General features: G+C 57.0%; 1 protein-coding gene across 1 annotated transcript; it reads right to left on the bottom strand.

The window, feature by feature from the left end:
* Positions 1–3740: 3740 nt before the first annotated feature.
* On the bottom strand, positions 3741–4673 carry LOC144248870 (olfactory receptor 14J1-like). Its single transcript, XM_077790848.1, has one exon. It carries the CDS (start codon positions 4671–4673, stop codon positions 3741–3743), a length of 933 nt encoding a protein of 310 aa, XP_077646974.1.
* Positions 4674–13571: the final 8898 nt, after the last annotated feature.

Below are 13571 nucleotides of genomic sequence, written 5' to 3'. Positions count from 1 at the left end.
GTACTAGGCAGACCACAGCAGTTCAGAGAAAGAATATACAGATAAGAAGAAATAAACATCTTGAAAAAGCAACTAAAAGCATTCCAAGACTCCTCATTTAACTGCGTTCAGGCTAGGGAAGCAAAGAGTCTTGGATCTCTCTTGGGGTCACTCTGACCTTCAGGAACCACAAGAGAGAGAAATCGACAAGGAATGACATGGAGGGGCTGGACTGTGTCCAGAGAAGGGCAACAAGGCTGGGGAGGGGTCTGGAGCACAAGTCCTGTCACAGCGACTGAGGGAGCTGGGGTTGTTGATCCTGGAGAAGAGGAGGATCAAAGGAGACCTCATCACTCTCTACAATTCCCTGACAGGAGGGTGCAGCCAGGTAGGACTCGGGGTCTTTTCCCAGGGAACAGGGACAGGACAAGAGGACACAGCCCTCAGCTGCACCAGGGGATGTTTACGCTGGACATCAGGAAATATTCTTCACACAAAGGGTGATTGGGCATTGGAATGCACTGCCCAGGGAGATGGGTGAGTCCCTGGAAGTGTTTAAGGAAAGACTGGATGTGGCACTCAGTGCCATGGTCTGGGTGACAGGGTGGTCTTGGGTCCCAGGTTGGACTTGATGCTCTCCAAGGCCTTTTCCAGCCTGGTGGATTCTCTGATGATTGTGACAGGCAGGGCCCTGGGGAAGCAAGGGGCCATTGTGACACTGCGAGGCCTGGTGGCACTAAGAGGACCATGGTGACACTGTGTATGACATGGCACCACAGAGCCACGGGGCCACTGTGACACGGTGGGGCTGAATGGAAGCAAGGAGTGCATTGTGACAGTCTGGGTCCTGGTGGGACCACCAAGGAAACTGTGGCCCTGTGGGGCCTTGTGGAACCAAGGGGCCATTGTGACACTGTGGAACCAAGGAGATCCTTGGGAGAGCCTGGGGACAATGGAACCAAGGGGCCATTGCTCCATTGCAAGGACTCTGGGAACTGAAGGAACAATTGTGACACTGTGGTGCCCCATGGAACCAAGGGTCCCTGGTGACACTGCAGGATCTTGTGTCACCAGGGCTCAATTGTGACACTGCAGCACCAAGGAATTCACTGTGGCACTCTGAGGCCTCATGGAACCAAGAGGCCACTGTGACCCTTCAGGGCCTTGTGGAACCATGCAGAGCTTTGTTACAGAGCAGGACCTCGTGTCATGATGGGTCCATTGTGACACTGCAGGGCCCCAGGGAACCAAAGGGCCTGAGCTGTCCCTCAGGATCTCACGGAATGAAGGAAACATGTTTGACACTGTGGTGACCCTTGGGACCAAGAGGCCATTGTGACACTGTGGAAGTAAGGAGAGCATTGCTGCCCTGCCAGGCCTCATGGAACCAAGGATCCACTGTGACACTGCAGGGCCCTGGGGGACCACGGTGACATTGTGACACTGCAGGGCCCAAGGATCCAAGGGACTTTGTGACACCAAGGGGTCCCATGGAACAAAAGGGATAATGTGACACTGGGAGGCCTCATGAAATCATGGAGACCATTGGGACATTCTGGGGCTGCAAGGAACCATGGTGACACCAAGTTGTCTGGGAGTGTGGATCTGCTGGAGGGTAGGAGGGCTCTGCACAGGGCCCTGCACAGGCTGGATCCAGGGCCCAAATCCAACAAGGTGAGGTTTAACAAGTCCCAGTGCCGGGTCCTGCACTTTGGCCACAACAACCCCTGCAGCACTACAGACTGGGGACAGAGTGGCTGGACAGCAGCCAGGCAGAAAGGGACCTGCAGGGACTGATGGACAGCAGGAAGGACATGAGCCAGCCTTGTGCCCAGGTGGCCAAGAAGGCCAATGGCTCCTGGCCAGGATCAGGAATGGTGTGGCCAGCAGGAGAAGGGCAGTGATTCTTCCCCTGTGCTGGGCACTGGTTGGGCAGCGCCTCGAGTGCTGTGTCCAGTTCTGGGCCCCCAATTTAGGAACGATATGGAGGGGCTGGAGCATGTCCAGAGAAGAGCAACAAGGCTGCTGAGGAGTCTGGAGCATAAGTCCTGTGAGGAGCGTCTGAGGCAGCTGGGGTTGTTGATCCTGGAAAAGGCTCAGGGGAGACACAGCAGTGTCAGGGCACAGGTTGGACTTGATGATCTCCAAGGTCTTTTCCAGTCTGGCTGATTCTGGGATTCTCTGAAACCACCCTTGGAGTAGTTGCAGGAGGGGCCCTGGGCCTCCTCTTCAGAAGCTCCAGCAGCCCAGGTCCCTCAGCTTCTCCTCAGAGCACCAAAGCCCATCCTGTCAGTCCTGCAGAGCCTCTGCAGCTCCTCCTCACTGCCCAGAACAGGGAGCCCCAGAGCCAGACACAGCAGCCCAGATGTGCCCCCCTGGCCTGGGGTGCGTCTGGCAAGGGAGCAGCACCAGGCACTGCAGGAGCCTGCAGACAATTCCTGCAGCACTTGTGGGATGATCCTGCTCCCCAAGGGACGTTCCCATGGTGCCAAGTCAGGAACTGCAATGGGGAGTGGGGCCAGAGATGAAAGGGCAAACAGGGATGGGCTGTGTGCAGGGGAGGGAACAGGGGTGGGCAAGAGGAAGAAATTTGTATCAGGAAGAGTAAAGAAAGCAAAGGTGAAGCCAAGGAAATGCTCAGGGCAGTTTGGAGGTGGCTGCCAGGCAGCCCTGGCTCTGAGCAGCAGCGTCTACAGTGGGACAGGAAACTCCCAGCTGATGGGAACAAACTTTATGGCTGACTGCAGAGGCCAGGACAAAGCTGAGTGGTTTCCCCGGCATCCCCCAGCCCTTCCTGGCCCCAGGGGCTGATGGCATTTGTGCTGCCTCAGGTCCATGTCCCCACAGCACCAGCATGGGGGTGCTCCCGCCTGCTGTGTGCAATGCAAACAGGGGCTGCTGAGCCAGTGCTGCCGTGTCTGTGCCTGCAAGGATGCGGCACCTCTGTGAGCTGGGGGAGAGGCCAGGGCTGCAGAGGGGGGATGTTGTTGGCAGCTCCCTGAGGACGCTCTGGGACGCTGCCCTGGGCTGTGCAGTGCACTGGGGATGGATCAGCCCCTGCTCTGCTGCTCCTTCCCGTCTCCCCCAGGGCCCTTGCAGAGCACCAGCCGTGCTGTTTGCCCCCAGCCTGCCCACGGCCAGCCTGGGGCTGCTCACGGGGGTTTTCTGTGCTGAGCATTGGCCTGGCCGTGTTCTTGAGAGAGCCTGGGCAAGGAGCCTGGAGCCCCCAGGCCCTGGCCTGAGGCATCAGCGCTGCCCCAGCAGTGCCCATGGCCTGTCCCTGCTGCAGCCCCAGCACTGCCACCCCCAGGACTGTGCCCGGCCCCGAGAGCACTCAGGCCCTGCAGCAACACCAGGGCCACCAGGGCAGCGGGGCAGGGCCACGGGAGCAGCACTGGCAGCACCAAGTGCTGCTGCTCCTGGGCACAGCTGCTGTGCCAGCACTGATCTGCCCCAGCTCTGCACACAGACATTGCTGCTGCAGCCCCAGAGAAGGCAACAAAAGGACATCTCTGCAGAAAACTCTGCTGGGAGATCCTTTAGTTCCTTTAAAGGCACTGAGAGTGCAGCCCCTCATTGACACAATCTGTGGCCACAGGGAACGTGGAGAGAAACAAAATGAGAAATGGCACAGAAAAATTCATTTATTGTGGACAATATGAAAAAAAGTAAAACAAAGAATAAGAACCTGCAAAATGAAACCAAAAAGAAATATTAAAGACAACTTTTATTACAAATATTTTCAGAATTTTGCCTGGAGTTTAATGTTCCTGAAAGCATCCAGTCATCAGTTTCCACACTGCAGCCTTGAGCTCCTGGTTCCTCAGGCTGTAGATGAGGGGGTTCAGGGCTGGAGGCACCACTGAGTACAGAACTGACACTGACAGGTCCAGGGATGAGGAGGAGAGGGAGGGGGGCTTCAGATGAGCAAATATGGTTGTGCTGAGGAAGAGAGAGACCACGGCCAGATGAGGGAGGCAGGTGGAAAAGGCTTTGTGCCGTCCCTGCTCAGAGGGGATTCCCAGCACAGCCCTGAAGATCTGCACATAGGAGAAAACAATGAACACAAAACAACCAAGTCCTAAACAGGCACTAACAGCAATGAGCCCAAGTTCCCTGATGTGAGATTTGGAGCAGGAGAGCTTGAGGATCTGTGGGATTTCACAGAAGAACTGGCCCAGGACATTGCCCTGGCACAGGGGCAGGGAAAATGTATTGGCAGTGTGCAGGAGAGCATTGAGAAAGGCACTGGCCCAGGCAGCTGCTGCCATGTGGGCACAAGCTCTGCTGCCCAGGAGGGTCCCGTAGTGCAGGGGTTTGCAGATGGACACGTAGCGGTCGTAGCACATGATGGTCAGGAGAGAAAACTCTGCAGACATGAAAAAGACAAAAAAAAAGAGCTGAGCAGCACATCCTGTGTAGGAGATGTTCCTGGTGTTCCAGAGGGAATTGTGCATGGCTTTGGGGACAGTGGTGCAGATGGAGCCCAGGTCGCTGAGGGCCAGGTTGAGCAGGAAGAAGAACATGGGCGTGTGCAGGTGGTGGCCGCAGGCTACGGCACTGATGATGAGGCTGTTGCCCAGGAGGGCAGCCAGGGAGATGCCCAGGAAGAGGCAGAAGTGCAGGAGCTGCAGCTGCCGCGTGTCTGCCAGTGCCAGCAGGAGGAAGTGGCTGATGGAGCTGCTGTTGGACATTTGCTGTGGCTGCACATGGACACCTGTTCATGGGGAAAGGACAATGAAGAGATAAAGGAGATGCCTGTAACCGAAATCAAAGCCATTTCCCATACCCCCTCCCCTGGAACACACATAGACAGTATTTTGTGTTCTACAGTTCTGGGGTTTTCTTCATAAACACCCTTATATCAGTCCTGGTGTTCCTGGAAATCAGAAATCCTCAGCATTTCTGCTGCACTCAGGGAGAAATGAATAAGTTCTGTGCGGCGAAGTGATGAGAGGAAAGTGAGGGGAGATGGTCTGTCATTCTGACCTCTTCAGAATTTCTCTGGGCTTTAACCTTTCTCTGGGTTAGGATGATCAGCTTCCCACATTTCCCCTAAAAATCCCCCAGGTACATCTGAGAGCAGATGGATCCACCACAGCCCAGCTCCACATTTTTAGTCAAGGACTCATATTGCTCATTTCACCAACTCAGAAGCATTTTCAGTCTCAGAACACTTCTGCCTTTCCCCATCAATCTTACAACTCAGAGATGCTCTAAGACATGTTTGCACCCTGGATTGAAGCTCCCAGCTTGGACTGAAATCTCAGGGAGATTTTCAAGTGTCCCTCTGATGGCACTGGATGAAGGGAGGTGCAGCTCCTTCCCTGGCTGCACTGCCAGCACTGCCCAGAGCTGGGCACTGGGGACAGCTGTGTCACCCTGAGCCAGCTGTGCCCCTGCCAGAGCCCCCAGTGCCGGGCAGCTGCTCCCAGCCCTGTGCTCTGCAGAGGGAACTGGGCCCGGGGCTGCAGAGCTGCCCCACGGCTCTGCTGCAGCTCTGCCTGCACAGGAGGGGCTGCACGCCTTGGAGCCCCGGCCCTGAGGGCAGAGGCTTGGCTGGGGCACAGGAGGGAGGGGGCTTGTGCAGAGGGAGGGGCTGCACTGGAGGGGATCCTCTGGACATCTCTAAGCTCTCCCTGCCTCAGCATTTCTGGCTTTGGTTTTCTCTCCTTCCCTGATCTTTACTCTGCTTCCGGGAGATTTTCCTCCTGCAGGTGTTTCCCTGTGCCTGATCTCTCCCTGCCAGCACTCCCAGACCCCAAATCTCTGTGCACTCTCCTTGGCCTGACAGAACCCTTCCTGTTTGCAGGGCACAGGCTGGGGGCAGGTTCTGTTTGCAGCTTGGGGAAAGGACAGCTCAGATTGAGCCTGATGGCTCCAGCAAAGGTGATGCTGCTGCTGTCCATGGGCAGAGTGGCTGAAAGCACATTAGGGATCTCCTGTGAACCTACATATCACTAAAATAACAGTTCTAATGTCTCATGCACTTGTCAAAATTCAAATTCCACCATTAATATTTATCCCCCTTCCCTGCTACTCTCCAGTAATAGGAAACTTAATAAAAAGTCTTAAGGAAATTTCCTCCTTTTTATCAAAATCGCTGTCTTGGAAATATTCTATGACTTATCAGAACCCTTCAGCATGTCAGAGCTCCATGAGCATTTCACCTGCCCTGAACCAGAAATACTCAGAGTTGTACTCACAGCGTCTGTGGGCATTGGGATGTTCCAGCTTTAGGAGATCACTCCAGGAGCTGCAGCTGCATTGTCCTGCAGCCAGAGGTTCCTGTGCCAAGGGCTGGCAGTGATTCTGCTCCGGGCACTTCTCAGCCCCTTCCCAGCCCTGACTGATTGAAGCTCTCTGTGCCTCTGTGCTGTGCCCGGGCTGGCTGCAGGCAGTGTCCCAGCCCTGCTGGGCTGGGAGAAGAGCTGCTCAGCAAGAGAAATGTGCTTTTGAAGCTCTGCTTGGTTACCAGCATCACCCTCTGTGCCAGGAGCCCGGCCCAGCTCAGCAGCACAGACAGAGCACAAGGACTTTAATGACCGTCTCAGGGGCTGCTGTTGTTTTCATTAGTCTCATTCCCAGAGAGTGTGCTCAAAAAACTTCTCAAGAACTCAAAGTGTGATTGAAACACTGAAGTTTCTTGGACTTTTAATGGGTCCCACTGAGGGACACGACTGAGAAAGTGTCCCCAAGTAGAGCATAATGCTGGAGCAGAGATGACAGCAAGGGACAAGCAAGGGGAAGGTGTCTCTGGTGCTGAGCAAACCTGGATGTGTTTCAGGAATGCAAAGGGCCCAGGCCTGTGCCCCAGCCCCTGGCAAGGCAGATCCTGTCCCTCCCTCATTGCTCAGGGCTCTTCCCGGGATGGGCACTGGCATGTGGGGATGTGCAGTGCCAAGGGCAGGACCATGGGGCGGCCCCTGCCAGGCTGCTGAGCAGGGACAAGGAGGCACTGAGGCCCCAGGGCTGCAGGGGTCACTTGTCCCCTCGTGGCCTCAGGTCCAGGGCCAGCAGCCATGGCCAAAGGGCTGCACAGGTTGGCTCTGTCAGGGCCTTGCAGCTGCTGCACATCCCTGAGCCCTCTGCAGCCCAGGCTGTCCCACGGTGTCCCTGCCCTGCGCCTCTGTCCCTGCAGGCTGTCGTCACCCCCGGCTGCCCCACCTCGCTGGCCCTTCCTTTGCTGGCAGCTCTGCCTCCTGCTGCCCCTGCCTGGCCACACAAAGCCTTGGGCTGCTCCAGGCTCCTGCTGGGGACGTGTTGCACCACAGCCCTGCCCTGGGAGGGAAATTCCCTTCTCCTGTGTCCAGTCTGTCCTTCCCCAGCTGCATTTGTGGAATAATTTCTCTCCCTGCCTGATTCCCACTATGGAGAAAAGCTCCACCATTTCGGAATTCACCTTTCAAGCCCTGCCAGGCCACTCCTGATCTGTCGTCAGTCTCTTCACAGCTGAGCCCAGGCACATCAGCCTCCATACATGGGTTATGTTCCTGAGGCCTGCAAAACCCAGCTCGGGAGATCTCTCGGCCCTCTCCAAGGTGTTTGCAAAGGAAAACCTTCTGCTCATATCACCAGAGGCCAAGGCCAGGCAGAACTGTCTGTCCTGGCAGCTTTTGTCTGGGAGCAATCCTAGGATAGATGGAATTTTGGCGGCCACATTCCAGTTCCTGCCATGGCCCCAGCACAAGAGGGTCAGTTCTTTTCTGCAGGAAGGAAGGTACAGAGCCCCAGTGCTTCTGAGGCAACTGAGATGCGACCATCAGAGGCCAAGGCCAGCCAGAGCTGGAAGGTTTTTTTCTGGCAGATACCCTTGCATACAGGAAATTTTTTAGGGGAAATACCAATTTTGTCCATGGGTGTCTGAAAAGAGGGACAGTTCTTTTCCATAGCAAGGAAAGCACAGAGCCCCAGTGGTTCATGGGCAGATGAGAAGCAGCCCTTGACATTCCAAGATCAGCCAGATCTGTCAGGTGGTCCCTGGGAGGCCAAGCCTGCCAGACCTGTTCCCTGTTCCCCTCATTCCATGGAGCCTGGTCCCTTGTTTCCAGAAGGCCCTGAGGTGTCACAATGCCCCCTTGGTGACACCAGGCCCTGAAGGGTCGGAATGGTCTCCATGGTTCCACAAGGCCCCACAGATTCATGGTGGTCTCTGGGTTCCATGGAGCCCCACGGTGTCACCGTGGCCCCAAAGTTTCACAATGCACTCCATGGTTCCTCCAGGTCCTCATCATGCCACCATGCTCCGCACAGGAAGGGAACAACCCAGCCCCAGTGCTGCAGGGGCAGATGAGCCACAGCCACCAGAGGCCAAAGGCAGCTAGATCAGATGGTGCTGGCAGATTTTGTCCTTGGATATAGGGAATTTTAGAGGTGGAATGCCAGTTTCAGACCTGGCTGCCTGGAGGAGAAGGACAGTTCTTTTCCATAGGAAGGCAAGGATGGAACACCGGTGTTTCAGGGGCAGATGAAAGGCTTCCACCAGAGGCCAAGGGCAGCCGGACCTCTCTGTTCTGGTATTTTTTTGTCTGAAAGCAACCCTTGGATATAGGGAATTTGGGAGGTGGAACCCCAGTTTCAGCCATTTCTGCATTGTTAAGAAGGATGGTTCTTTTCCATAGGAAGGAAAGCCCAGAGCCCCCGTGTTGCAGGGGCAGAAGCAGAGAGAGAAGGCTCCTGGGAGGCCAGGCCAGCCAGACCTGTTTGTCCTGGCAGCTTTTGTCACTGAGAAATCCTTGGACCTAGGGAATTCTGGAGGAGGATTCCAAACTTTGGCCATGGGCATCTGGTCAAGATGGATGGTTTTTCCCATAGGAAAGAGAAGCATGGAGTCCAGGTGTTTTGGAAGAAGATGAGAGGTGGTGACCATAGGCCAAGAGAGCCAGACCTATCTCTCTGGCACCTTTCATCTGGGGGAAATCCTTGGATATTCAGAATTTTGAAGGTGGAATCTCAGTTCTGGCCATGGGCACCTGGGCAGGAAGAAGAGTTCTTTTCATCAGAAAGGAAAGCACAAAGCCCCAGTGTTTCAAAGGCAGATAAAAATCAGCTCTTTGGAAAACAAGGCCAGCCAGACATGTTTCTCCTGGAAGCTTTCACCTCAGAGAAATCCATGGATACAGGGAATCCTGGAGGCGGATTCCCAACTTTGGCCATGGGTGCCTGGATGTGAAAGGTGCTTTTTTCCCATAAGAAATAAAAGCACAGGGTCCCAGTGTTTCGCAGGCAGATGAGAGATGGCCCCTGGGTGGCCAAGACAGCCAGACCTGTCTGTCCTGGCAGATTTCATCTGGGAACAATCTTTGCATAGAAGCAAACTAAGAAGAGGAATCCAAATTTTGGCCATGGGCACCTGGAGGAGAAGGACAGTTCTTTCCACAGGAAGGAGAGCACCGAGCCCCAGTGCTCCAGGGGAGATGAGCAGCAGCCCTGGACATGCCAAGGTCAGCTGGACCTGTCAGGTGGCCCCCAGGTGGCCCAGCCAGCCAGGCCTTGATGCCTTGAGAGGCCACCTAGAGCAGAGGCTGGACAGTGTTACAGGAGTAAAGAGGGGATTTATTAAAAAGGCCTTCAAAGGATTCACCTGGGCAGTACAAGGGCCTGGCTGAGGGTACACCCAGGATGGACGCCAGGTCACACATTTTCACAATTTTGTAAGATTTGGTTCATTTCCATATTGGGGTTAATTGTCCAATTACACCTTCAGATTATGCAGCTCCACCCTCCCAGTCTGCTCTCCTCAATTCGCTGCTGTTTTCACTTTTTGGGCCTGAAGCTACAGCAGTGTCTTTGGATCTCAGGCAGGAAAAGGATTGCTTTGTCTGACTACACTGTAAGAGAACTTGCTGACACTCTGCATGAAGTTCAGAGTTACAGACTGATACAGCACAGAATCGGGAAAATATGGAAGCTAAAACTTAAGGCATCAGCCTGTCCCATGTTCCCTTGCTTCCATGGGGACACACTGTCACAATGGCTCCTCGTGACACTCTGGGCTCCACAGTGTCACCCTGGGCCCTTGGATCCATGGGAGCTTCCCAATGGTCCCCTCTGATTCCACGAGGTCCCCACAGTGTCACAACTGACCCATGGCTCCATGAGGTTCCCCAGTGTCACCAGGGTGTCTTTGGACCTGCCTTGTCCCAACTGACCCATGGTTCCATGAGGTTCCCCAGTGTCACCAGGGTGTCTCTGGACCTGCCTTGTCACAACTGACCCATGGCTGCATGATGCTCCATGAGGTTCCCCAGTGTCACCGTGGTCGCTGTCAGAGGCTGGATGAGATCAATATCCCCAGACACCTTGGGCTGAGCTGTCAATCAGTCACACAGATGGGACAGCGCTCACCCAGCTCTGAACACCTGAGATATCAGAAGTCCCAGCTGGGGGGAGGCCCACGAAGGCCCAGGGGCTTAAAACCAAGGAGCACAAGGTCAGCCCCTGGTATGGACTCTGCCTTCTCCTGGGGTTTGTGTCTCACCCACACTGGAGCCCCAGGAGCTGGGAGCCACATGTGTGTCGTTCTGTGGAGCTTCTGTCTTCCTGTCTCTCTCTCTCTTTCCTCTCCTTCTAATGCTCTTTATATGGAACAGTTTTGGGTACCTGAATAACTTCAGTGTTTAGGGGTTTCCAGGCTAAATGGGCTGAGGGAATGAAGTTACTGCTATGACAAGTGATTTAAGTTGGATTGGATTTGTATTAAACGCTTTTCCAAAGTTCCTTGTTCTTTTGTACTTTGCCAGTAAAATTTTGGGGGTCCCGAATGGGCGCTGAGGGCACTTGGGAGTCCCGGAGGGTCTGGGGGACACTGATGGGACAGATGGGGGCGCTACCGGGGTTCTGTGGAGCGCGGGGCATGACGGGCGTTGTAGTCCCGGCTCTAATGGGGCTCTATGGGGGCCGCAGAGCATGACGGGAGTTGTAGGCAGATGACAAGATGGCACACACCTTAGGCCCCGCCCCCAAAGCCATGATTCCTGGCGCTGATTGGTTGGAATCGTGATAGGCAGGAGCCTCGGCCAATGGGAGCCAGTGCGGGCGGGAACAGCCCATTCAACCCCTCCAGTCCCTCCCAGCACAGCCCAGTTCATCCCCAGTACAGCCCAGTACAGCCCCAGTGCCCCTCCAGTCCCTCCCAGTACAGCCCAGTCCCTCCCAATACACCTGAGTTCATTCCCAGGCCCTCCCAGTTCCCCCCAGTGCCATCCATATCCCGCTCCAGTGTCCCCCAGCCTTCCCCACAGCATTCCTGCCCATTGCGGGGCAGCGGCGCAGACGGAATGTCCTGCGGCCCAAACCTCCTGCTCCTGCCACACAGCGCCAGCCTTCTCCCCTCCTCCTCCTCTCCCAGCACGGCACAAATTCCAGCTCGGAGGAGGCTTCCCCAGAGAGGGCTCCGGCTCCTGTCTCAGCCCGAGTGTCCCTGCAGAGGAACAGGGCATCTTTCAGGCACTTCCACAAGCTCAGGGTTCCCATTTCATGGCGAATCTGGGATGCCGGGGGAGAACGCCGGGGCATGGCCGGCCCGGGGCGCTCGGGCGGCGCTCGGGGCCGCTCCTGGCCCGGGCCGAGCGCTGACAGCCGCGTCCCGCCCGCAGGGAAGGCGCAGGAGGCCCGGCAGGAGCGGCCCCGGCGGGTTCGCTGCTGGGCAGCGGCGGCTGCGGCGGCGGCTGCGCGGCCACGCGGCTCTCGGACGGCGCCCGGGGAGCGGCGGGGCCGGCGGCGGGCACGGAGGAGGGGAAGGAGGAGGAGGAGGGAGAGAAGGAGAAGGAGGAGAAGGATGGGGCTGTGCGGGGCAGGCGGCGAGCTCAGCCCGCTGCTGCCCTCGGCTCGCAGGTGGCCATCAAAAGGGTGCCAGGGAACCGCGTCCGGCGCCGGGGCGAGCTGGTGATGAGCGGGGCCAGCGGCAGAAGCCGGGCCGTGCCGGGCGGGGCTGAGCCGGGGCCCGGCAGGGTGGGAGCTGCCAGGACGCCTGGAGGGAGAGCGGGCGTGGGGCCAGCGCAGGGCGCAGAGCATCCCGGGCTGGCCGAGGGGTTCCCGACCCCCGGCACGGCATCAGCCCCACTGACGGCATCGTGCTCCTCCCGCAGCCCCACGGCACCAGCGCAGCCCTGGAGATCGCGCTGCTGGACAAGGTCTCCTCTGGCTGTGCTGGTGTCATTCAGCTCCTGGAGTGGCCTCAGCTCCCCGACAGCTTTGTGCTGGTGCTGGAGCATCCGGAGCGCTGCCAGGACCTGTCGGGTTTCCTGGCGGAGCGGGGGTTCCTGCCGGAGGAGGAGGCGCGGGGGCTGCTCCGCCAGGTGCTGGAGGCTGCAGCATCCCCCTGATGAACTGTGTCTGTGTTCCACAGAAACCCTGTCCTACAGCCCACCAGAGGGGTTCCACCAGCAAGGCTACCACGGCGAGGCAGTGACGATCTGCTCCCTGGACCTTCTGCTGCACCACCTGGTCATGGGGAAGCTCCCGTTCAGGAGGGGACAGGAGATATCTGGGGGCAGATCTTGTTCCCAGGATGGCTCTCTCAAGGTGGATCCTCATCTCTGGGCAGAGGGGCAAAGCCAGGGCTGGGAGACAGCAGCAGCTCATGGGCGTCCTGCTCTGGCAGCTGCTGAGGAGGTGGCACATGTCCTGCTCTCCTGCTCTCCTCCAAAGAGAGAATCCATGGGGAAGTTTAGGCCCAGCTCTGGGCACACCCAGCATGGCCTGGGAGTTGGGGGGCAATTTCTCCAAATGACTGGTGATTGCTGGTTTCTCTCCCCAGAGTGCCAGGATGTCATTAAGAGGTGTTTGTCCATGCAGCCCTTGGACAGGCCATCCTTAGAAGAGCTTTTCCGTGATCCTTGGGTGCAGGGTGTTCCTCTGCCCTAGAAGATGGGAGAGATCCACGTGCACAGTTGGATCCAGGGGCCTGGCAGGTAACAGCTCCACACATCTCTTGGCACTCAGTGGCAAAGCCAACCAGACAGGTTTTGTCCTGCCTGTAGCTCTGAGCAGGGGTCAGCAGAAGGGAACACGCAGCTCATGGGCTGGAGCTGAGCTGGAGACCTGGTGTGGCAAGCACTGGGGGCCACCATCCCCCTGGTTTTGCTTGCCATGGTTCATGGATGGCTGTGGCCCTGGGCAGAGCCATGACAGCCTGGTCTGGCCCAGGGAAGGAGAAAAAGCCCCTGGAGAAGCTGTACCAGGTGGGGCTGCTCCTGCTGGGGACAGTGAAGATGATGTCAAGGATGACAACCTCTTGCTCCACCTGGTTTCTGGCAGGCTGGAGATGGTGGACTTTGATTCTGACACCTCCTCCAAAGCCAGGTTCCACAGGGAGTTTGCAGATGAGTCCACACACGGGGGAATGCTCCCAGATTTGGGCATTGCACAGCCTGGCTGGGAACCAAAGGTTCCCCCTTTGCTGGGGCAGATGCAGCTGATCCTTCAGTCGGCTGCCAGGCTGCTTTTGGCAGGGCTGGGGCATGGGCTGGGGTGGGTACGAAATGGGAGTGGGCTCCTGGCCCTGCCAACAGCCCCCAGCACCCACCGTGCCCCGGGCTGGGGCTGGGCTGGGGCAGCCAGCCCGACACAAACAAACCCCCATGGTGGGA

The sequence above is a fragment of the Lonchura striata genome, unplaced genomic scaffold (genome assembly GCF_046129695.1).
Source record: "Lonchura striata isolate bLonStr1 unplaced genomic scaffold, bLonStr1.mat Scaffold_99, whole genome shotgun sequence".
NCBI classification, from domain to species: domain Eukaryota; kingdom Metazoa; phylum Chordata; class Aves; order Passeriformes; family Estrildidae; genus Lonchura; species Lonchura striata.
This window is presented reverse-complemented; position numbering and strand designations above follow the sequence as displayed.